Genomic DNA, 23,763 nt, shown 5'->3' with positions numbered 1-23,763 from the left:
GCTAGAGCAAGTTGTATTTCTTCTAGGGAGAGAGGTGCGTTTAGAAGTTTTTTATCTATACTCTGGAGTTTGGGTAATGTAATGGATTCCAGAAACTGTGTCAGCTCTTCCTCTGGGTAAGAAACTTTGGAAGAATATAAATCCTGATAAAAGGAGGAAAATTCTTGCAGTATGGCTGGTGTATCAGTCACTATTAATGCCGCTTTAGTTTTTATGTTATGTATAATTTGAGAGGGGTTTTGTGATCTAGCTATCACTGCCAGCATGTGCCCAGTTTTCTCTCCTTCCTCAAAATATGTTTGGGTTGTGAAAAATCTTTTATTATTAGCTTGTTGCAGGTGTACAGAGCGGGATAACTTGTGCGCATCTATCCACTGCCGTTCATTTTCAGAGTTAGGATCCTTCAGAAATACCTCCTCTGCTCTGTCTACCCCTTTAGTGACATCCTCAGCCCATTGTTTACTCCTGGTCTTGATTGTACTAATTTCCCTTACACACATCCCTCTAATAAACGCTTTCAGGGCGTCCCAGACCATCCCAGGTGCAGCTGAATGTTTATTATCCTCAAGAAAATTGCTAATGCTCATTTGCATATGTTCAGTATTTGTGAACAATTGGAGCCAGAATGGATTCAGTTTCCAGTGTACAGGCATACTAGTTTTTTGGAGGTTTAGACTAAGCTGCACCGGAGAGTGGTCAGACAACCCTCTAGCCAAGTATATTACCTTCGGATCATAGCGACAAATTAACTCATTACCAAAAGCATAATCTATTCTAGATAGAGTTGAGTGCGTCAGCGAGTGACAGGAGAACTGGGCCTGCAGAGGAGACGAACGTCGCCATATATCTATCAGTCCAAGTTCTCCCATAAATTTAGCCAGCGGGGTGTAGAGTCTAGGTCCCTGTGGACAGTATTTTTTACGTATGTCTAAAGACAAATCCATTGCACTGTTAAAATCCCCCAGAACGTACACCAGCAACTGAGGGTATTTAGACAAAAATCTAGCAAAACATTGCAGTACTGTTAATGTAAAAGGCGGAGGTATATATATATTGGCAAGAATACATGTTTGAGATTCCCATACACCCATCAAAAAGATATATCTGCCCTCGGCATCTATTTCTGCGTCTTGCTTACTAAATGCTGTGGACCTAGAGAACAGAATACTCACTCCCCTGGAGTATCTAGTATGAATAGAGTGGTATTGCTGCGGAAACTTAGACATACGTAATAAGTGTATACTGTCACTGGTAAGGTGTGATTCCTGCAAAAAAATGATAGTGGGATTCTGTTGAGAGAGGTAAGTAAATAGTGCAGTTCTCTTTGTAGGATCATGTAACCCTCTAATGTTCCAAGAAAGAATTGTGTCTCTCTTATTACTCATTGTATCCTGGGGGGTACAATACCAGGTGGTCACGCCTATCTGTGTTCAATACCCAGACAGCACACCGCCCCGACCATGACCGAAGGTTACCTGAGTTGTTACATGATGGGGGACAATGTTCATCCATGTGCAGAGATGTGCTATTTCTGGCTGTGTCAGAATGAAACGGAGGCATGCAGCTTGGGGACTTGCGGAAGTGCAGTCCGAATAATCCAGACTGAAAAACAGTGTAGTCAATACAAGTAGGACAAACATAAAAACCATAAAGAAAAAACATGTTGCCCATAACCAACTCAGGCATTCCTGAAAGAGAACTTTTGTGGTTGCCCCGCAGGGCTACACGGGGGGTAGTAGTGAGGGCTAGGGCCCTGTGATCTTATCTTAAGGCACAAGACGTGACGGTGCAAAGTAGAAATTAAGAAGTAAAGTCAGTTATTGCTCTTCTTAAGCTCCTATATAAACAATCATGAGCAAAGGATTATAGGTATATATTTTCCAGGAAATCATTAGGCGGGTGATTGACCTCGCGGTTCTCCTCTTAGGCGTCTTTCATGTCGATCCAGCCAGCTCACAGCCATATTTGGGCTGTCAAAGAAATGGACTGTTCCGTCCGCCACCACCCTCAGCCTAGCGGGTATAACATGGAGTACATCAATGGTATGGCTCTCATTCTTTTTTTAACTTCAGTAAATTTTGCTCTCTGTTTTTGAACAGCAGCTGAAAAGTCCGGGTAAACAGAGATCTTAGAACCCTGTATTTCCATATCTACTTTTTGTCTGGCTAGACGAAGTATAATGTCTCTGTCCTTATAATGTAGGAGTTTCAACAGAAATGGTCTGTCGTGGCCCCCTGGTGGCGGTGGTCTAGATGGCACCCTGTGAGCTCTTTCCACTGAGAAGAATGGAGTTAAGTTATTTTTCCCAAAAGTATCAGCCAGCCATGTTTCAATGAAATCAGTAGGATGTTTCCCCTCAGCCTTTTCAGGCATACCAACTATCCGGATGTTTGACCTTCGTAGCCTATTTTCCATATCTTCCACTCTATCTGCTGTTTCATTATGTTTTATAGAGATATTATGCAGTTCTTGGGCCATGGGGGGTACTTCATCCTCTAAGGAGCTCACTCTTCCCTCCAAAGCAGTGGTTCTCTCCCTGAGCTTCTGCATATCCTGCCTTATATGCAACAGACCCTCTTTCACACTTTTAATATCTGCTGACAATTCAGTAATAGAAGAGCCATATGAATGCACTGCTGTGAGAATGTCCTGTAGTGAGGGTTCTGAGCAGTCTATATCAGGATGCTTAGCTAGGTCAGAGGTGGTAATAGGAGAGGTTGGTGTACTCACTGCGTTCCCCTGGGCCGTCGGCGCCATCTTGTCAGGCACATGTTGTTTAGCTGAGGTGGATTTCTCAGGAGAGCTGTGCTTTGCCGAGTTTCCAGCGCTGGGCGACTGTGAATGTTGTCCGGATCTTGCCCTGCCGTCGTGGGCATATTGACCCAGTTTAGCTGCTGCAGCGGCATAGGACCCCTTCCCCACACGTTGCTGGAACGGAGGTCCGCCATGTTGGGCCGCTCCGCCGGCGGGATCACTCTCCGGTTTAGTTTTCTGCATCCCTGCTTTGCCTTTATGCTGACCGGGTGTCTTAGAGGGGGTAGCTCCACTCCGGGAGCGAAGTATCCAGTCTATTGCGGCGGTATGTGTGGCTCTTTACAGGATTTGTAATCCAGGATGCAGGAGCTGAGGTGAAGCACGTCTGCCTACATAAACGTCCAAGCCACGCCCCCCCAATTTAATTTAATTTAATCTAAAAAAAAAAAAAAAAAAAAAAATTAGAAGCCCTGTTAGGGGGCTTTGCTGAAATATCAGGCGTTTAAACAGGGGGCATCTGTGCCACACAGGGTGATTAGGGTGTGCCCAGGCACACCTGGTACACCCTTTGCGCACGTCTATGTAATAATGGCTGTGACAAGGCAGGGTAGGTGGGGAGCTCTACAGAGGATTACCTCTCAGGCGACTGGTCTTGACCTGTGGAAAAAAGTCTCTTTATATAGGGACCCCCAAGAGTTCTAGAAGATTCTTGGGAGTCACATTACCTATAACGGAGCCCCCCCGCCCCACATGCCAAAGATGCAGTGGGGGCATTAAAACAGCCAATTCCGCAATCCCATGAAGGAAAAGGGGGCCCAAAAACAGGGTTCTCCCTTTTTCCCACCCAGGATGGCAATGTTAACTGTAGAGGTGCAAGGTCATAAGGAAACTGAGAGTTGGGTTGTGGAGTCCAGGAGAGAGGGCGACTGTGACCTAAACACCTAAAGAAAAATGCACAGGTTTAACTGACACCGTACTGACAGAAATTTGGTGGCTGTCATTACTGGTACCCTTCTAAATTGTTTGATTGTCTCTGGGTTCGGTATTTTTGAGTCACTGACTTAGAACAAGAATGCCATTTCGATAGTCAGAATGAAGTCGGCTCTCCTGATATGCATACTTAGTCCAGGTCTGTTCCTCAGCATAACTAAAGTCTTTGGGCTGGAATGATAGCCAGGTAGCTAGTAGTCTAAAAGAGGAGAGGTCAGAAATGGCAACCTCCCTATTCAATCAGTATATGTTGTCTTTATTAGGTCAGTCCACTGAAGTAAGCTTTCCATTACATTAACACACATAAGCTACAGACATACAGTACATGTTTTTATCACATTTTGGTGTAGTAATGTAGCGCACATTGATTACTTTTTTTTTTTTTTTTAATTAATCTTCATGAATTATATGAGAAAACACATAGAGATGCATGAAAAAATGCCTTATAACTGTAACTCTAACCTTCTTATGTAGAATAATTTAAACACTTGGGTTGAAACCCTTTGTAATTAATACAGTGGGTAAGTGGAGCTGGTTTCTGGGGTTCAAAGATCTCTCTATCAAAGCACTAGAGATATTCAAAGGCTAATGCAACATGCCAGCACTACTCAAGCATGCTACATATGTAAACTGTGGAAGAGTGTTTATATCTACAGATTGTAGAGAGAAACCTTTTTTTATAGCTCAGAGTGCAAAGGGAAATAGCGCTTAAAGATGTTTGTTTATTGCATGTGCAATAAACAAACATACACACTGCCATGATTAAAATGGCATGCATAAGACTACTTTGGCAAATGTCACCCATTTACGGGTGGTTACATACTGGAATGGTTACAAATAAAATGTTATTAGGATCATTATATTTTTAATATGCTAGAATACAAAGTATAAAGATAACAGGATAATATAATTTTTCTAAGCCAGAAAAAAAATAACATTTGATTATTATGAGCTTTAACTACATATATAAATAATTCACTTTTGTTTTTCTCAGTCAACAACATACCGCACACACAGGGCAAAAGCGAGCAAGCCTTGTTGTTGAGGAATGGATGTCAATGTATGAAGCACTCACAAATGAAGGTGTGAAAATTCTGATAGAAAAGGTAATCACTAACTTATTTTGCTTCACTTGATATTGCAGATTTGAAGAAGTTTTGAATATGGTAATCACCTTAGTATTAACCTAAAAAAAAAATGACAGTGTATCTATGGCTAACACTTTATTTATTTTTTTTATTTTTAGTTAAAGTAGAGCATTGTTAAGGGCCTATTCACACTTGCCCTTTCTGATGCAGCAAAACTCATGAAAATGCATGTCAAGCAGAACTTTTACTCTTTGCTATGTGGATGGTTCACATAAATGCACTGTTTTTTTCTACCTTATTTTCTCTAAAACACCTCTTGTCACGTGACTGCAATGACTATCAGTTTATTCAGGCTGGATGGCTATTGGGTGTGTCAAAGCTATGAGGATAGAAGGAGCTGCAGCACATTCCTATTGGAGCACTCTCATGATTAAGGACCTTTGTGATCAAGCATATGACATCACCGATGGTGCTTGGCTGGGCAGGGCGCTGGTAGGGCTAATCGGAGATGTGATGTGATGATTTCAGACACTGACAACGGTTTCAGGAAGTGCCTGTGTGCAGCCACATTCACATAGTTGCCAACATTGTAAAAAAAAATTTAGGGACACTTCTTTGGCTGTAGGCGGAGTCTTGTTATAATCAGGGGGCGGGGCATGAGCTTGTGGGTGTGGCACAGGGGGAAGTAAAAATGCGGCGCACGGAGCACGGTGAAAAATGGTCGTGGTTTACGCGAAATAGTGGGCGTGTCTTAAATGGGTGTGGCTCAAAGGGGGTGTGGTTAGAGTCTGAGATGAATGAGGGATGGAGAGGGAAAGGGGGGGAGAGGGATGGAGGGACAGCAGCCCCAGATCCTACACAACAATGGAAATATGTGTATACCAGAAAGTTTAACAATCAGCAGATAAAGATACTCCAAACACCTGGTGTTAGCACTTCAATCATCCCGGCACCATGGTTGTTATGGTGTCAGGATGATTGAAGTGAGTGCATTATTTCTAATATTACATTGTAATGTAAAATGAAATCATTCAACTCACCATAATGCTGAATCAGTGGGATCCCTGAGTGTGTCACCTGCCACGTCGCCTGCCACCAGCCATCCGTCCTTGCATCAGGTGTCCCAGCAGAGTCCGTCCTTGCATCAGGTGTCCCAGCAGAGGCTGTCCTTGCATCAGGTGCCCCCAGCAGAGTCCGTCCTTGCATTAGGTGCCCCCAGTGGAGCCCCCCTTACATCAGATGTCCCCATCAGAGCCCCCCTACATCAGATGTCCCCAGCGGAGCCCCCCCTTACATCAGATGTCCCCTGCAGAGCCCCCCTTACATCAGGTGTCCCCAGCGGAGCCCCCCTTACATCAGATGTCCCCAGTGAAGCCCCCCTCACATCAGGAGTCCCCAGCGGAGCCCCCCACACATCAGGAGTCCCCAGCGGAGCCCCCCACACATCAGGAGTCCCCAGCGGAGCCCCCCTCACATCAGGAGTCCCCAGCGGAGCCCCCCTCACACCAGGAGTCCCCAGAGGAGCCCTCCTCACACCAGTCATCCCAGCAGAGCCCCCTCACATCAGGAGTCCCCAGCGTAGCCCCCCTCACACCAGGAGTCCCCAACGGAGCCCCCTCTCAACTCAGGAGTTCCCAGCGGAGCCCCCCTCACACCAGGAGTCGCCAGCGGAGCCCCCCTCACACCAGGAGTCTCCAGCGGAGCCCCCCTCACATCAGGAGTCCCCAGCTGAGCCCCCCTCACATCAGGAGTCCCCAGCTGAGCCCCCCCTCACATCAGGAGTCCCCAGCGGAGCCCCCCTCACATCAGGAGTCCCCAGCGGAGCCCCCCCTCACATCAGGAGTCCCAAGCGGAGCCCCCCTCACATCAGGAGTCCCCAGCAGAGCCTTCCTCACATCTGAGTCCCCATCACCAGAGTCCTCTTTACATCTGTGTCCCCATCAGTCCTCCTTACATCTGGTGCCCCTCTGTGACATCCAGACTATACGGCCCCTCCCTGTGACATCCAGACTGGCCCCCCGTGACATTCAGACTATACAGCCCCCCCTGTGACATCCAGACTGGCCCCCCCTGTGACATCTAGACTATACAGCCCCCCCTGTGACATCCAGACTATACGCCCCCCCCGTGACATCCAGACTATACGGCCCCCCCGTGACATCCAGACTATACAGCCCCCCTGTGACATCCAGACTCTACAGCCCCCCCTGTGACATCCAGACTATACAGCCCCCCCTGTGACATCCAGACTATACAGCCCACCCCCCGTGACATCCAAACTATGTGGCCCCCCCGTGACATCCAGACTATACGGCCCCCCCGTGACATCCAGACTTTACAGCCCCACCCGTGACACTCAGACTATATGGCCCCCCCGTGACATCCAGACTGGCCCCCCTGTGACATCCAGACTGGCCCCGCATGACATCCAGACCGCCCCCCCCCTGTGACATCCAGACCGGCCCCCCTGTGACATCCAGACCGGCCCCCCCTGTGACATCCAGACTATACAGCCCCTCCTGTGACATCCAGACTATACGGCCCCCCCCGTGACATCCAGACTATACAGCCCCCCTGTGACATCCAGACTATACAGCCCCCCCTGTGACATCCAGACTATACAGCCCCCCCGTGACATCCAGACTATATGGCCCCCCCGTGACATCCAGACTATATGGCCCCCCCCCGTGAAATCCAGACAAGCCCTCCCCTGTGACATCCAGACTGGCCCCCCGTGACATACAGACCAGCCCCCCCTGTGACATCCAGACTGTCCCCCCCTGTGACATCCAGACCGCCCCCCCTGTGACATCCAGACTGGCCCCCCTGTGACATCCAGACCGGCCCCCCCGTGACATCCAGACCGCCCCCCTGTGACATCCAGACCGGCCCCCCCTGTGACATCCAGACTATACAGCCCCCCCTGTGACATCCAGACTATACGCCCCCCGTGACATCCAGACTATACAGCCCCCCTGTGACATTCAGACTATACAGCCCCCCCTGTGACATCCAGACTATACAGCCCCCGTGACATCCAGACTATACGGCCCCCCCGTGACATCCAGACTATACGGCCCCCCCTGTGATATCCAGACTATACAGCCCCCCCGTAACACCCAGACTATACGGCCCCCCCGTGACATCCAGACTATACGGCCCCCCCTGTGACATCCAGACTATAAACCCCCCCTGTGACATCCAGACTATACAGCCCACCCCCTGTGACATCCAGACTATATGGCCCCCCCGTGACATCCAGACTATACGGCCCCCCCCCGTGAAATCCAGACAAGCCCTCCCCTGTGACATCCAGACTGGCCCCCCGTGACATACAGACCAGCCCCCCCTGTGACATCCAGACTGTCCCCCCCTGTGACATCCAGACCGCCCCCCCTGTGACATCCAGACTGGCCCCCCTGTGACATCCAGACCGGCCCCCCCGTGACATCCAGACCGGCCCCCCTGTGACATCCAGACCGGCCCCCCCTGTGACATCCAGACTATACAGCCCCCCCTGTGACATCCAGACTATACGCCCCCCGTGACATCCAGACTATACAGCCCCCCTGTGACATTCAGACTATACAGCCCCCCCTGTGACATCCAGACTATACAGCCCCCGTGACATCCAGACTATACGGCCCCCCCGTGACATCCAGACTATACGGCCCCCCCTGTGATATCCAGACTATACAGCCCCCCCCGTAACACCCAGACTATACGGCCCCCCCGTGACATCCAGACTATACGGCCCCCCCTGTGACATCCAGACTATAAACCCCCCCTGTGACATCCAGACTATACAGCCCACCCCCTGTGACATCCAGACTATACGGCCCCCCGCGACATCCAGACTATACGGCCCCCCTGTGACACCCAGACTATACGCCCCCCGTGACATCCAGACTGGCCCCCCATGACATCCAGACCATCCCCCCATGACATCCAGACCAGCCCCTCCTGTGAAATCCAGACTGGCCCCCCTGTGACATCCAGACCTGCCCCCCCTGGGACATCCAGACTGGCCCCCCCGTGACATCCAGACTAGCCCCCCTGTGACATCCAGACTGTCCCCCCGTGACATCCAGACCGGCCCCCCCTGTGAAAATCAGACTGGCCCCCCCTGTGAAATCCAGACCGGCCCCCCCTGTGACATCCAGACTGGCCCCCCCTGTGACATCCAGACCGCCCCCTACCTGTGACATCCAGACTATACGGCCCCAAAGTTGGTCGAGCGGAGCCGCATGGTTACAGTAGAGATTGAGCTGAGGCGCCGCCCATCCCCCGCCCCTTTCCATAACCGTCCCAGAGACTGGCAGCGGGGCAGAGCAGGCCGGGGGTTGGCCGCAGCTCAATCTCTATTGTAGCCATCAGTAGCCAGCCTACGGTCTCATTGAAAATGGCGGCCGGCGGAGACATCGTCTCTGACGGCCGCGGACCTCTAGCGGCCGGGAGCGAAAATCGGGGAAAAATGAATTTCTCGGGACATCTCCCGGGAAACGATTAGATCGGGAAAAGGGTCTAAATCCCAGAAATGTCCTGAGAAATTCGGGACAGTTGGCAAGTATGCATTCAGCTGCACAGGCACACCATTGTCCGTAAAGCACAGAAGATTGCTGATTGTTTATATTAGGCTGTTGTTTCTAATTAGACAATTAAGATAATGGATGATATAAAAGGTTTAGTTATTCTACATTAAGTAACAAAAAATTCCGCGCTAGAAGCATATAGGGATAAGCAGCAGTAAACAGTGCGACAACACCAATCAGAACAAAGAAATTATAAACTGCGCTAAAACAAAAATCCTAAAAATAAAGTGAGATGGTAGTATAACCTAACATCAGCAAATATTTGAAAATATTTAAAAATAGTGATATAAAGTCCAACTCTTCAAAATGGTAGGATGTTCAATTTGAATGTGAGTAATAATCCAAATGAGCTATGATTGCTCTTACCAGAAGTATTAGTAATATGAGCGGATGGCAAAAACCCTGCCAGGGCCTTTAGAGTGGTGGACCAGTCAGCAGCGTCCGTCTTCAAATTAAAAACCCCTCAATGGATGCAGGAGAAAGAACAAACAAAAGAAAACTGGCCATAGTGTAGTATATCAAAATGTTAGGCATGGACAGACAGACATACCAAACACCCTGGTGTGCACATAACAACACCCAAAAAAAAGGAGGGGAGGGAAGTGAAAAAACCCCACCACCGTGGCTGTAGAATGTGCTTACCGACTCACGGTGATAAGCAGGCTTTATATGAGTTGGAAGCGGATCAAAAGTAGGTAAGGAACACTTAGATACGTCCACATTAGCCCGAAGTCCACATCATCAGTACACAACCCAGAATACAAATGATAAGCTTTCCATGGTGAAGTACGTTAAATCAAGTTTAATAAATAAAGTATTGCACTTACAGGATAAAAACACTTGTATCGCGTAAAGTATAAGTTGCCGGCCGGCAAACAAACATGGAAGCGAAGCTCGTCCTACTTCCTGGTCTCGTGGTAGCGTCGCTGCGTGCGTACCCAGACGTGTTTCGTCATCAAAAGGACGTTCTCAATGGGGACGAGCAGCGCAGAGAGCCACCACCAATATATAGGCATCCAAGCCTCGTTCTGAGTCACAAGCACGGGGACACCATCTTAGATATGGGCAAAAAGCCTTGTTTTCCCTAAAGTGTGTGCATGGCTGAAATTTGACAGGAACAAACTAGACCGCCATAATGGATATGGGCAATTGCCCTAACTATACCGGGACAAGCGAACAGCGCGCCCCAATTTATACGCACAAAAAGGACAAACGTACCCGGGAACATATACAGCAATTCAGCCAAAAATAAAAAATTATTATCAAAGAAAAATAAAATAAAAATAAAAATGAAACCTATATATAAGACGCAACCGAATCCAATCTTAACTGATAAATTGTGACCCAAAAAATATGACAATAATAGGTCTCATAAAGAGAATGAATAAATACTATAAAGGTGTATTCACACCTTCTAGCAGGTGTAGTTAAATATAAGGAGTGAATAAAATAAAAATAAAAATAAAAATAAATTTAAACAAATTTAATTAAAATGGGGTAAATCCAACCTCTAGTGTAAATTCTATATGAAACAAAAAAGGGGGGGGGAAGAGTGTGGAAAAAAATTCCATTATTATATATAATACCAACCATGGTATATATATGTGCAATTTGGTTGCTATAAGTGACCACAAAAAGTGATAAAGCGTCCCTAACAAAAAAGGTAAATTAAAAAATATAAAATATAAAAATATAAATGAATAGTAATTTTCATTATTTATCTAAAAGTACAAAAAACATCATTATACAAAAAAAGTGAACCTAGCGTCCTCTAGCACGTATCTCAGAACGAGTACACATCTCATATACAGACGCATTCAGAAGTTGAAACATAAAATAAAGTAAAACTAAAAACAAACTTAAGAATTGTCTATAAAAGCGTTAACATCCATATCGATGTTCAACCCATAAGGGGCATATGTCCTTAACCTATGGATCCAGCTCATCTCCAGCTGGGATATGCCCCTAATTACAGCGCTACCCCTCCAATGAGGTCTAAACCTATCTATCCCCAAAAAAAGGGTTTTTGAGGGGTCCCTATCATGTACTAGTAAGTAGTGCTTGGACACTGAATGATTCCTAAACCCAGTAATTATATTAGTGATGTGTTCATTAAGTCGCACCTGGAGAGGTCGCTTAGTCCTGCCCACATATTGAAGGCCACATGGGCACTGCAGCAAATAAACAACTCTCTCCGTGGTGCAAGTAATGAACGGTTTGATGTTATGCGTCTCTTGTGTGCTTGTAGAGGTAAAGAAAGTAGTCCTTCTATGGGAACATGCATTCAAAGTACAAACCCTGCATTTCCTACATTGGTAGAAACCTGTCAGTTGATCAAAGAAGGTTGGTTTGGTAGTTGGAGGATTTAAAATGTTGGGGGCCAACTGGTTACGTACGGAGGGCACTCCCCTGAAGACGACACGAGGCCTATCTGGCAGGATGTCATTAAGAATTGTGTCGCTCTTGATTACATGCCAATGCTTATAGATTAGATTTTTAATGCTGTTGTGTTGTAAGGAAAAGGACGTAACAAAAGGGACGCCTAGACCAAAATTACCCCTACCATCAGAGCTCTTTTCAGCAAGCAGGTCATTTCTATTAACACGTTGAACGTTCTCAAGGGTTCTATCAAGGGAATCCTTAGAGTAACCCTTCTCCAAAAACCTCTCAGTAAGGACCTTAGTTTGTGCAACAAAATCCACATGGCTGGAGCAATTCCTTTTAATTTAGGGAATGAACACTATAGACAGTCACCACATAGGACTAATAATGCCAATTATAGGGGTTCCATTAGAGGACAACCAAGACATAGTGGACCTCCTCGATACATTCAACCCTCAGATTATAACCCCATGATGTATCAGCAGGGGTATGCGCCCCAGTACAGGACACCACCTCCCCAGAGAGGTAGGGGTTGGGGCCCTTACTATAACCAAAGGGGTAGAGGGCGCCCTACGAATCAGTATGAGGTGTGTAAGACTCAGGGTAGGGGTTACTCTGATTACCCACAAGCAGGACCTGAGTTTCCGATGACAGAAACGCAATGGGAGGCCAATATACCCACCTCTAATTTTTTCTTCCCTTTGCAGGATAGAGAGGGCCCTGACAGGAACCCTAATCAAAATGGAGATAACACGCCCACTTTGCCATATCCAACCTCCAATGGACAGATGCCCCCTACGGGTGCTTCTGCTCCCATGGATTCCAACTGTTGGGGTTTTCAAAAACCAAATCAAGGCATCAAAAGGTTGGGGGAAAAAGGAGAGGAGTCAGAGGGGGGAGGCGGATACGAGCCATACAAAAAGCCCAGAATGTAGCTGGTACAGGGATTTTCAACCTTAGTTCTAAAATATTAACTGATTCTGAAAAAGCTATATTGGACAAGGGGCTTAAGTTTGTCCCCCCCACTAAACTCAATAAATTCCAAACTTTTATGGATATTCATAAATTTGTCAGGAAACTAAGCATTAAAAGATATATGGCCAATCATCCCATCAGCAGTGTTGAGGTCACTGATATGGGGATTACCCACTCAGGGTTGAGAAATGCCTCCTTGTTTAACCCTCCAGGCACACTGGCACCGGCCTTACGGGTTTTCAGAGATGGTATTCTTAGAGATTTGGAAGCATTAGAAGTCAAGAAGGCCAGACTTAATAAAACCCTACAGGAGGGTTTGAATTCTTTGTGTAATAACAAAGATTTGGTCATTAGACCAGCAGATAAGGGGGGGGGGATTGTCGTCCTAGACCGACAGGATTATATGAAAGAAATGCACAGGATCCTGGATGATACCACCACGTATACACCTCTCCCCTCTGACCCTAAAGCTAAGTATCTGAAAACTTTGAAATCATTGATAAAGAGAGGCAGACAGATGGGGGTTCTGACGGAGAAGGAGTGCCTATATTTAATACCTACGGCCCCACGTACCCCCACCATCTACTACTTACCTAAATTACATAAGGACCCCATCTGCCCCCCGGGACGTCCTATCGTCAGTGGTATTGACTCTTTGACGTCCCGGGTGGGCAGATATATTGATTTTTTCTTACAGCCTCTAGTACAGAGGTTGCCCTCATATGTTAAGGATTCCAAACACATTATCCAGTTACTTAATGGGGTCCAATACTGTACAGGTATGTGGCTAGTCACTGCCGACGTGACATCCTTGTATACCAACATCTCACATGTATTGGGTTTTCAGGCTGTTGAACATTATTGGATTAGGGACTCTAATCTTGCTCAGGTTCAAATATCATTTGTGATTGATTTATTAAGGTATGCCGCCTCTCACAATTACTTTTGGTTTGGTAACAACTTCTATAGACAGGATGTGGGGGTGGCTATGGGGGCTAAGTACGCCCCTAGTCTCGCCAACCTCTTTATGGGGAAATGGGAGGAGGATGTCATCTATGCCCAGGATAATTCCCAGCTGGTCCTATGGGCCAGATATATAGATGACATCCTCCTCCTATGGGATGGCGAGCTCCTGGCTTTACAAAATTTTTTATCTGTCCTTAATACTAATTCTATTGGGATTAAATTGAATTATGAGATAAGCCAGACCACTATCAATTTTTTGGATCTTAGAATTTCTGTGGATGGTGATAAGTTGATCACGTCCACTTTTTTCAAGGAAACCGATAGGAATTCGTTCATACCAATCGATAGCTGCCATTATCGCCCATGGCTGGAGTCGATCCCAAAGAGCCAATACCTTCGGATTAAAAGGAATTGCTCCAGCCATGTGGATTTTGTTGCACAAACTAAGGTCCTTACTGAGAGGTTTTTGGAGAAGGGTTACTCTAAGGATTCCCTTGATAGAACCCTTGAGAACGTTCAACGTGTTAATAGAAATGACCTGCTTGCTGAAAAGAGCTCTGATGGTAGGGGTCATTTTGGTCTAGGCGTCCCTTTTGTTACGTCCTTTTCCTTACAACACAACAGCATTAAAAATCTAATCTATAAGCATTGGCATGTAATCAAGAGCGACACAATTCTTAATGACATCCTGCCAGATAGGCCTCATGTCGTCTTCAGGGGAGTGCCCTCCGTACGTAACCAGTTGGCCCCAACATTTTAAATCCTCCAACTACCAAACCAACCTTCTTTGATCAACTGACAGGTTTCTACCAATGTAGGAAATGCAGGGTTTGTACTTTGAATGCATGTTCCCATAGAAGGACTACTTTCTTTACCTCTACAAGCACACAAGAGACGCATAACATCAAACCGTTCATTACTTGCACCACGGAGAGAGTCGTTTATTTGCTGCAGTGCCCATGTGGCCTTCAATATGTGGGCAGGACTAAGCGACCTCTCCAGGTGCGACTTAATGAACACATCACTAATATAATTACTGGGTTTAGGAATCATTCAGTGTCCAAGCACTACTTACTAGTACATGATAGGGACCCCTCAAAAACCCTTTTTTTGGGGATAGATAGGTTTAGACCCCATTGGAGGGGTAGCGCTGTAATTAGGGGCATATCCCAGCTGGAGATGAGCTGGATCCATAGGTTAAGGACATATGCCCCTTATGGGTTGAACATCGATACGGATGTTAACGCTTTTATAGACAATTCTTAAGTTTGTTTTTAGTTTTACTTTATTTTATGTTTCAACTTCTGAATGCGTCTGTATATGAGATGTGTACTCGTTCTGAGATACGTGCTAGAGGACGCTAGGTTCACTTTTTTTGTATAATGATGTTTTTTGTACTTTTAGATAAATAATGAAAATTACTATTCATTTATATTTTTATATTTTATATTTTTTAATTTACCTTTTTTGTTAGGGACGCTTTATCACTTTTTGTGGTCACTTATAGCAACCAAATTGCACATATATATACCATGGTTGGTATTATATATAATAATGGAATTTTTTTCCACACTCTTCCCCCCCCTTTTTTGTTTCATATAGAATTTACACTAGAGGTTGGATTTACCCCATTTTAATTAAATTTGTTTAAATTTATTTTTATTTTTATTTTTATTTTTATTTTATTCACTCCTTATATTTAACTACACCTGCTAGAAGGTGTGAATACACCTTTATAGTATTTATTCATTCTCTTTATGAGACCTATTATTGTCATATTTTTTGGGTCACAATTTATCAGTTAAGATTGGATTCGGTTGCGTCTTATATATAGGTTTCATTTTTATTTTTATTTTATTTTTCTTTGATAATAATTTTTTATTTTTGGCTGAATTGCTGTATATGTTCCCGGGTACGTTTGTCCTTTTTGTGCGTATAAATTGGGGTGCGCTGTTCGCTTGTCCCGGTATAGTTAGGGCAATTGCCCATATCCATTATGGCGGTCTAGTTTGTTCCTGTCAAATTTCAGCCATGCACACACTTTAGGGAAAACAAGGCTTTTTGCCCATATCTAAGATGGCGTCCCCGTGCTTGTGACTCAGAACGAGGCTTGGATGCCTATATATTGGTGGTGGCTCTCTGCGCTGCTCGTCCCCATTGAGAACGTCCTTTTGATGATGAAACGCGTCTGGGTACGCACGCAGCGACGCTACCACGAGACCAGGAAGTAGGACGAGCTTCGCTTCCATGTTTGTTTGCCGGCCGGCAACTTATACTTTACGCGATACAAGTGTTTTTATCCTGTAAGTGCAATACTTTATTTATTAAACTTGATTTAACGTACTTCACCATGGAAAGCTTATCATTTGTATTCTGGGTTGTGTACTGATGATGTGGACTTCGGGCTAATGTGGACGTATCTAAGTGTTCCTTACCTACTTTTGATCCGCTTCCAACTCATATAAAGCCTGCTTATCACCGTGAGTCGGTAAGCACATTCTACAGCCACGGTGGTGGGGTTTTTTCACTTCCCTCCCCTCCTTTTTTTTGGGTGTTGTTATGTGCACACCAGGGTGTTTGGTATGTCTGTCTGTCCATGCCTAACATTTTGATATACTACACTATGGCCAGTTTTCTTTTGTTTGTTCTTTCTCCTGCATCCATTGAGGGGTTTTTAATTTGAAGACGGACGCTGCTGACTGGTCCACCACTCTAAAGGCCCTGGCAGGGTTTTTGCCATCCGCTCATATTACTAATACTTCTGGTAAGAGCAATCATAGCTCATTTGGATTATTACTCACATTCAAATTGAACATCCTACCATTTTGAAGAGTTGGACTTTATATCACTATTTTTAAATATTTTCAAATATTTGCTGATGTTAGGTTATACTACCATCTCACTTTATTTTTAGGATTTTTGTTTTAGCGCAGTTTATAATTTCTTAGTTATTCTACATACAGTACTAAGCAAGGGCAGATTTTAATTTTTTTATTGGAATTCCACTTTAGGCAGCACAGGTGCCCCATAATTCATTACAGTTTAATAAATATATGTGCATACATTATGCCCTCCCAATACAGTTCCATTGGTTTTGGATAGAAAAAAGTTTGTTAAAAACACAATACCTCTTTGTACCTAGCTGTAAATAAACTTGTCTACCTTTGTTGACCTAAAGTAAAATGCTATTGTAACAGTTGGCAGGGATCCAAAGACTGACTTCATGGATAGATCTCCCATCTAGAGTCTTGATTAGTGGTATCCAAACTGCAGCATGGGAGCCGAATGTGGCCCTTTGCTTGCCTTTATCTGGCCCTTGGGGCACTATTCCACCAATGATGGGACACAATTCCCCCTACTGACACCATCAATTGGGCACTATTCTTCCCATTGATACCAACATTGGGCACTATTTCTCCTGGGGCATTTTCTTCTACAACTGGCCACAGTCTGGCCCCCCTAAACCCTGAAGAACAGTAAACTGGCCCTTTGCTTTGAAAATTTGGAGACCCTTGATCATCAGCCATAACGGCTTCTGCATATTACCAAATAATCAGCTTTAAACTGTGTTTTACATAGCTGTGGATTCTCCAGTCAAAGGCAATTTTGATAGAAATGGCATTACAAGAGTTGTATTGGAATGTCTGTGATGGTGATGAATGTATTCTAAATACATTTTTAAAGAGCCATCATGTTTTGCAAAAGCAGCACAAATCTCTATGGTGGATATGTGCTGTAATGCATAAGAAGACACAGGGACACAGCTCTGTGAATTCTGTTTGTACTAGAATGTGCTGCAGTTCAGATCTGTCCCTAATGCAACATTTTAGTGACTTGCCTCCCCTGGGCAGTCAGGACTGTACTGCAATCAGAATCATTGTGACCAACAGTTTCATCCATTACAAAGTGTGATAACAATGTAAAGAAAGAGGGGCGTGGCCAGCGCGGCATGTGAGCAGACGTCTAGTCACAGAGCTCCCGCAGTGATCCTGATCCTGAACCCCCTGCACATTCCGCGCCCACTCCGGTGTAACAGGAGGGCATGATGACCCGTGGACAGAGAGGAGAAGGCTCCAGGATGGATCCTCAACATGGCGCCGCTCCGCCGTCCACACAGAAACGTGACAAGCTGAAGGAGGGACAGCACAAGCAGCTGAAAGGCTCTAAGGATGGCTCCGCTGATCACCCTAAGGACATGAGGTACTATGCTCAAAAACTTTTTAGATACGGAGACATTCAGGAGAAGGTAATTATGTATGCAGATGACACCATGCTGCTACTGGGTGATACATCTAACTCACTGACAGAGGCAATGAGAGTAATTAGACAGTTCGGGAAATACTCAGGCTTAGTTATTAACTGGACCAAGTCCTCTCTGCTGCTTCTGGACCGTGACCCGCCCACGACCCAACAAAATATGCAGGACATACCAGTCTCGACATCCTTCAAATATCTGGGTATACAGATTACAGCCCATATATTGGACTATGTGAATCTTAATCTAACCCCATTGATCAATAGATGTCGTGATCGGGTCAAAGTGTGGAGTAAATTAAAGCTGTCCCAAGTAGGCAGAATAAACTTAATAAAGATGATTCTTATGCCACAACTACTATATGTGCTCCACAATTCTCCAATGGTTATTACTCTGAAAAAGTTTAGAATCATCAACTCCCTTTTCCGTTCATTTATATGGCTTTCAAAGCCTCCTAGAATTAAACTAGAGCAGCTACAACGTCCTAAAGACAATGGAGGTTTAGCATTGCCTAACCCCTGGGTGTATTATTTGGCCTCCCAGCTACAGCACATTGCTAGAGCCATAGGTCCCGGGGAGGACCTGGAGATGAACCTGAGAGACCCTTCGGCCCACATACTCCGGTTCACTTCCAGGAGAGAGGTAGTGGATGGATTAGAGGCCTTACAATATAACAAATCTAATAAGCTTTTCCCAACTTATGCACTTATGCAGAAAATCTGGAACAAGGTCAGGATGCTGCAGGGGGTGGAGGGCTTCACCAGGTATAGCCCCATCTGGGAAAACAATCACTATTCAGAAATAGCTAAAATACCCTATGGACCCAAATGGCAACGGCACGGGGTGTCCCATATGGTCCACAAACTTAGAGACGGTAAATTGAGACCCTTCTCAGAGCTCAGGGAGGCCTTTCAATTGCCGGGCTCTATGCTCTTCTATTACAGACAACTTAAACATGCAATAGATGCACAAAGGGGCCCCGATATTTGGAACCTGCAACCCACTCCTATTTTCAACCACCTACTTGCCATAACCACTTATAGAGGATTTATATCTGACTGCTATACCATGCTTCTGAACCTTTTCCTAGGGGACGCGCCTCTGAGGGTCATGTCCCACTGGGAACAGGATGTTGGCTCCTTTGAGGAGGAACAGTCGGAGGAAGCCTTGCTGGCGGTTTCCACGTGTTCATTAAACGCTGCTCAAAAGCTCTCACAGCTCTATATTATTTCCAGAGTGCACTACACACCGGCTAGAATGGCCCGTATGGGTTTGGGCACTGATCCCACCTGCACCAGATGCTCCAGAGACCATGGAGATCTCATACACCTCCTGTGGAGATGCCCAAAATTGCACCTCTATTGGAACGAGGTCATTAACACCATTAATAGAGTTTTCCAAATAGTGATACCTTTGGATCCCAAACCATGTTTGCTGGGGATTATGGATGATCTACTGACTGAGGATATCCTTAGACAGGCTATCAGAAGAGCTTTGTTTCAGGCCCGCCTGCTTATCCTCAGGCACTGGAGGTCCACGTGTCCTCCCACGGTACAAGAATGGATTACACAAATGGGGGCCACAATCCGTATGGAAAAAATTATATACCAGCACAGGGGAGCGACACAAAAATATGAGAAACTATGGGCTCCATGGTTGGATACACCAGGTCTAGCGCCAATAGATTTGATATATGATCGCTTATTCTAAAGGTGGCCCTTATTAGCCTCAATTCTTATGGGATATATGTTATGCACTATATAACTAGCCAGTATGCTAAGAGGTGATAAGCAAATGATCCATTGAAGGAATGTGGATAGCTCACAGAAGGATTTTTCTGATGAGAGGTTATGTTTCCTCCTTTCTCCTCTTTGTTTTCTCTTCATCCGATGTAATGGAGTATGTACCCCCTTTTTTTTTTGTACCTTTTTTTCGTTCTTCATCCTAATACATATGTAAGATGTGACATCTGCCATGTAAATTGCTGTGTGAGCTCTGGAACTGTATACACTTATTCAATTTTAATAAAACCTTCTGTTTGAGAAAAAAAAAAACAATGTAAAGAAATGCACTCTTTCTGTAGGTTTATTTAGCAATTACTATAAAAAAAAGGGGAATACAAATTCTATACAGTTTCATGAATTTTGCATTTTCCAAGCACATACTGTAAATCAGTGGTTCTCAACCATTCTAGTGCCGTGACCCCTTGATAAAATTTCCCGAGTTGTGGGGACCCCTGACAGTAAAATTATTTTTGCAGCGTGGGTTGTCAGCACCCAAGGCAAGACGCCCCTAACCCACGGACATATAGTGCTCCCTGAGTCCCTTCCACTTGTACAGTATTAAAACCCCTTATGGTACATTTTAGAGGATGTACCACTCTTTCTTTTTTCTCCTCTCTTTCCCTTTTATCCCTCTCGATGCTAATTTCTTGTTTTTTTTCCCCATCCCTCTCTCTAGCCGTCTTTCTTGTTCTTTCTCTTATTCTTTCCCTCCCTTTTTCTTGGTTCCTCCCCCTCTTTTCCTCTCCCTTCCATGTATTCTCAATTTTTATTCCTTCTCTTACTCATTGGTGGAGGGGTGGAGGGAATGGAATCAGTGGCAGTGTTGGGGGGGAGTTCTGATCAGCCAACTTAGGTGCTCGTGATCAAGGTCATCTGCTGATCTGAGAACTGTAGTGGGGACTTTTAATGGCAACTATAATCACGGGTAGTGTTACTCACTGTGTCTTCGGCTTCACTATGTCTCTGACTTTGTGGTGTCTTTGTGGTGTCTCGTAGCAGTGACACCTATGCCGAAATTAGGAGAAATCCTCCAGCCCCTCCCACTTCACATTTCTCACCAGTCAGTTGACCTCTAGTCTCTGCCTCCCAGCCATGCAATGGGCGTCTGCGATCTCCAGGAACAGCCCAGCTGGATGGCCGCGGGCTCCAGGGACAGCCCTGCTGGGTGACTGCAAAAAGGCTGGAGAGTGGTACGGGCTTCAGGAATAGTCCAGGATTCGGTGACCCCTGGCAAATCGTCATTCGACCCCCAGGTTGAGAACCACTGCTGTAAACAATGTTCTATCTTTAAATCTTCTCCAAGTGCAATTTCAAAAGCTTTCTTCTTTACCCTTCTTTAATAGACTACTCAGTGATGTTGCTGATAAGCAAATTGTAGCACATGGTAGCACATGAATATCTCAAAAAATGTCAGAAAGTAATGCCATTGACACCCTAGCCCAGTGTTTCTCAACTCCAGTCCTCAAGGCACCCCAACAGGTCATGTTTTCAGGATTTCCCTCAAATGAAACGGCTGTGTTAAGTACTAAGGCTGTGAAACTGATCAAATCACCTGTGCAAAATAATGGTAAGCCTGAAAACATGACCTGTTGGGGTGCTTTAAGGACTGGAGTTGAGAAACACTGCCCTAGCCTCTCATTTGTTATGCTGTGGAAGAGGGAAGGTGGTGTTGCACAAAGTGAAAATAGCTTGATCTCTGAAGACTGGAGCAGAGATTTTGTTCACTGGTTATGCAACAGAATAAGTTCTTATTTTAAAGCAGTTTTTGTAAACTTTGGGTGGATTTAGGTTTAGGCCTGCTTCAGAAAAATATGCACCTTTGAATTGAAAAATCCTGGTACTGGGCTTACTTACCTGGCCACTGGACCTGACGGAACAAAGGTTGCTAATGCCAGCTGTCCCTCATTTGGCTGTACAATCTCTCTGTTTGAAGCAAATTCATCATTCCTACTCAGTTTTCTTGTTTTTAGTGTGGTTTATAGAACTTTATGAAAAAATTACTATTTATCATGGAGTATACTTTTGTATGCATTAACCACTTCAGCCCCGGAAGGTTTCACCCCCTTCATGACCAGGCCATTTTTTGCGATACGGCATTGCATTACTTTAACTGACAATTGCGTGGTAGTGCGACGCTGTACCCAAATACATTTTTTTTGCGCTAGAAACAAAAAAGGCCGACAAATTTGAAAAAAAAAAAAAAATGTACTGTTTGCTATAAAACATACCCAATGAAAAAATGTAAAAAATCAAATTTATTCATCAATTTAGGCCAATTTGTATTCTGCTACATGTTTTTGTTAAAAAAAAATCGCAATAAGCGTATAGTTATAGCGTCCACAAACAATGGGATATATTTGTTGAATTTTTATTGATTTATTTATTTTACTAGTAATGACAGCGATCAGCAATTTTTAGCAGGACTGCGACATTGCAGCGGACAAATCTGACACTAAGTGACACTTTGTGGGGACCGGTGACACCAATACAGTGATCAATGGTAAAAAAAATGCACTGTCACTGTACTAATGACACTGACAGGGAAGGGGTTAACATCAGGGTCAACCCAATGGTTAAATGTGTTTCTAGGGAGTGCTTTCTAACTGTGTGGGGGAGGTGCTATGACGGGAAGACAGAGATCTGTGTTCTTGCTTAGCAGGAACACAAGATCTCCATATTCCCCTCCCACGGAACAGCATTCTGCCTCTACTGAGAACGATCAGCACGTCTCGGCAGACATCGCATCCGCCGGACACGCTGATTGGCTCCCGCTGTGTCCAATCACAGCGGGAGCATGGGCCCCAGACCCAATGCATCAAAATCAGGTACGTGATTTCGCAATGGACGCCCACCCTGCCTCAGTATATCTGCGTGGGGCAGTCCTTAACAGGTTAAATAAACACTGTCAACAACAAGATCATAACTTAAGAATTAAAAACAAAAAGTACTGTTTAATGACCAAAAGTAATGTTTCGGCAAGTCTAAATACAGAAAAGTATTTGAAAAAACCTTGTGGGATTAGCAAATAGTTTTTGTTGTATTGATTCTTCATGAGCTGTGTAAATGGGGACATGGCAGGGGTGTATTCTCTGTCTATATTGATGCAGTTTGTTAATGTGATTAAAAACTAGCTTTCTGCACAAAATGTTGGCCTTTTTCTGTTAACAGTGTAAAGAGACGCTGTATGCAGAAGACCTAGCTGGCAATCAAAAATGATCATTCCCTCAAAATGATTGTTAAATTGTAAAATTGTGTTTGTTTGTAACCTGAAACTATTAAATTCTTTCAACATAATAGATTATCCCTAATTTTAAATGAGATTTAAATCTTTTTAGCGAGAAATTAAAGTATTTGTCTTCTACTTTGCACTTCATGATCTGCTTTTGCACTTTGTTCTAACTGAAATTCCATACTTATCTTATACGATCAACCTCTCCAACCATATGTTAATGTAGGTCAATGAAGCATCCCGAAAAGGCATGAGATTTATTGGATTTCTAACAAAGCACTTTCATCAGACCACAAATACCTTGGCAGATGTAAAAAGCGCAGAGCAGAACAGAAATGGTACTGATGATGTTTATAAAAATCGGAAAGAAGGTACTTTAAGTGGCCATTCCTCCGAAAGTGGAATTGATGAAGATATTCATCCAGGGAGTGAACACTTACAAGGCACTGTATTTTCTGATGAGGGCAGTTTGCATAAATCAAGAAAATGTCAAGGTAAAGTCTACCTCTATTATAATCAGAGCAATGCAAAACTAACATTTACCGCAATTTAAACAGCATAGATTGTAAAATGTTTACTTTATTTTGTTGCAGAATTGTTGTCCTCCACTAGTTGGGGGTGGAGGGTGGGTGACACATCCTCAGCTCTGAGGGGTTCAGGCTGGGACTTGCAGTCCTTCACTTTTGGGAGGGTCATATCCCCCAAAATTGACAGACTACAAGTCCCAGCCTGAACCCCTCAGAGATGC

At 44.8% G+C, this 23,763-nt stretch overlaps 1 protein-coding gene across 1 annotated transcript in view; it reads left to right on the top strand.

Moving 5' to 3' along the window:
- RFTN2 (raftlin family member 2) overlaps positions 1-23,763 on the top strand; it is a 163,901-nt gene that overhangs the window by 50,866 nt on the left and 89,272 nt on the right. The window contains exons 3-4 of the mRNA XM_073633126.1: positions 4,739-4,850; positions 23,242-23,509. Of these exons, the coding sequence (XP_073489227.1) occupies positions 4,739-4,850; positions 23,242-23,509 (380 nt within the window). The remainder of the gene's footprint in view (positions 1-4,738; positions 4,851-23,241; positions 23,510-23,763) is intronic.

The sequence above is a fragment of the Aquarana catesbeiana genome, linkage group LG06 (assembly GCF_042186555.1).
Source record: "Aquarana catesbeiana isolate 2022-GZ linkage group LG06, ASM4218655v1, whole genome shotgun sequence".
NCBI lineage: Eukaryota > Metazoa > Chordata > Amphibia > Anura > Ranidae > Aquarana > Aquarana catesbeiana.
The sequence above is the reverse complement of the archived record's forward strand: the minus strand, read 5'-3'. Positions and strand labels throughout refer to the sequence as shown.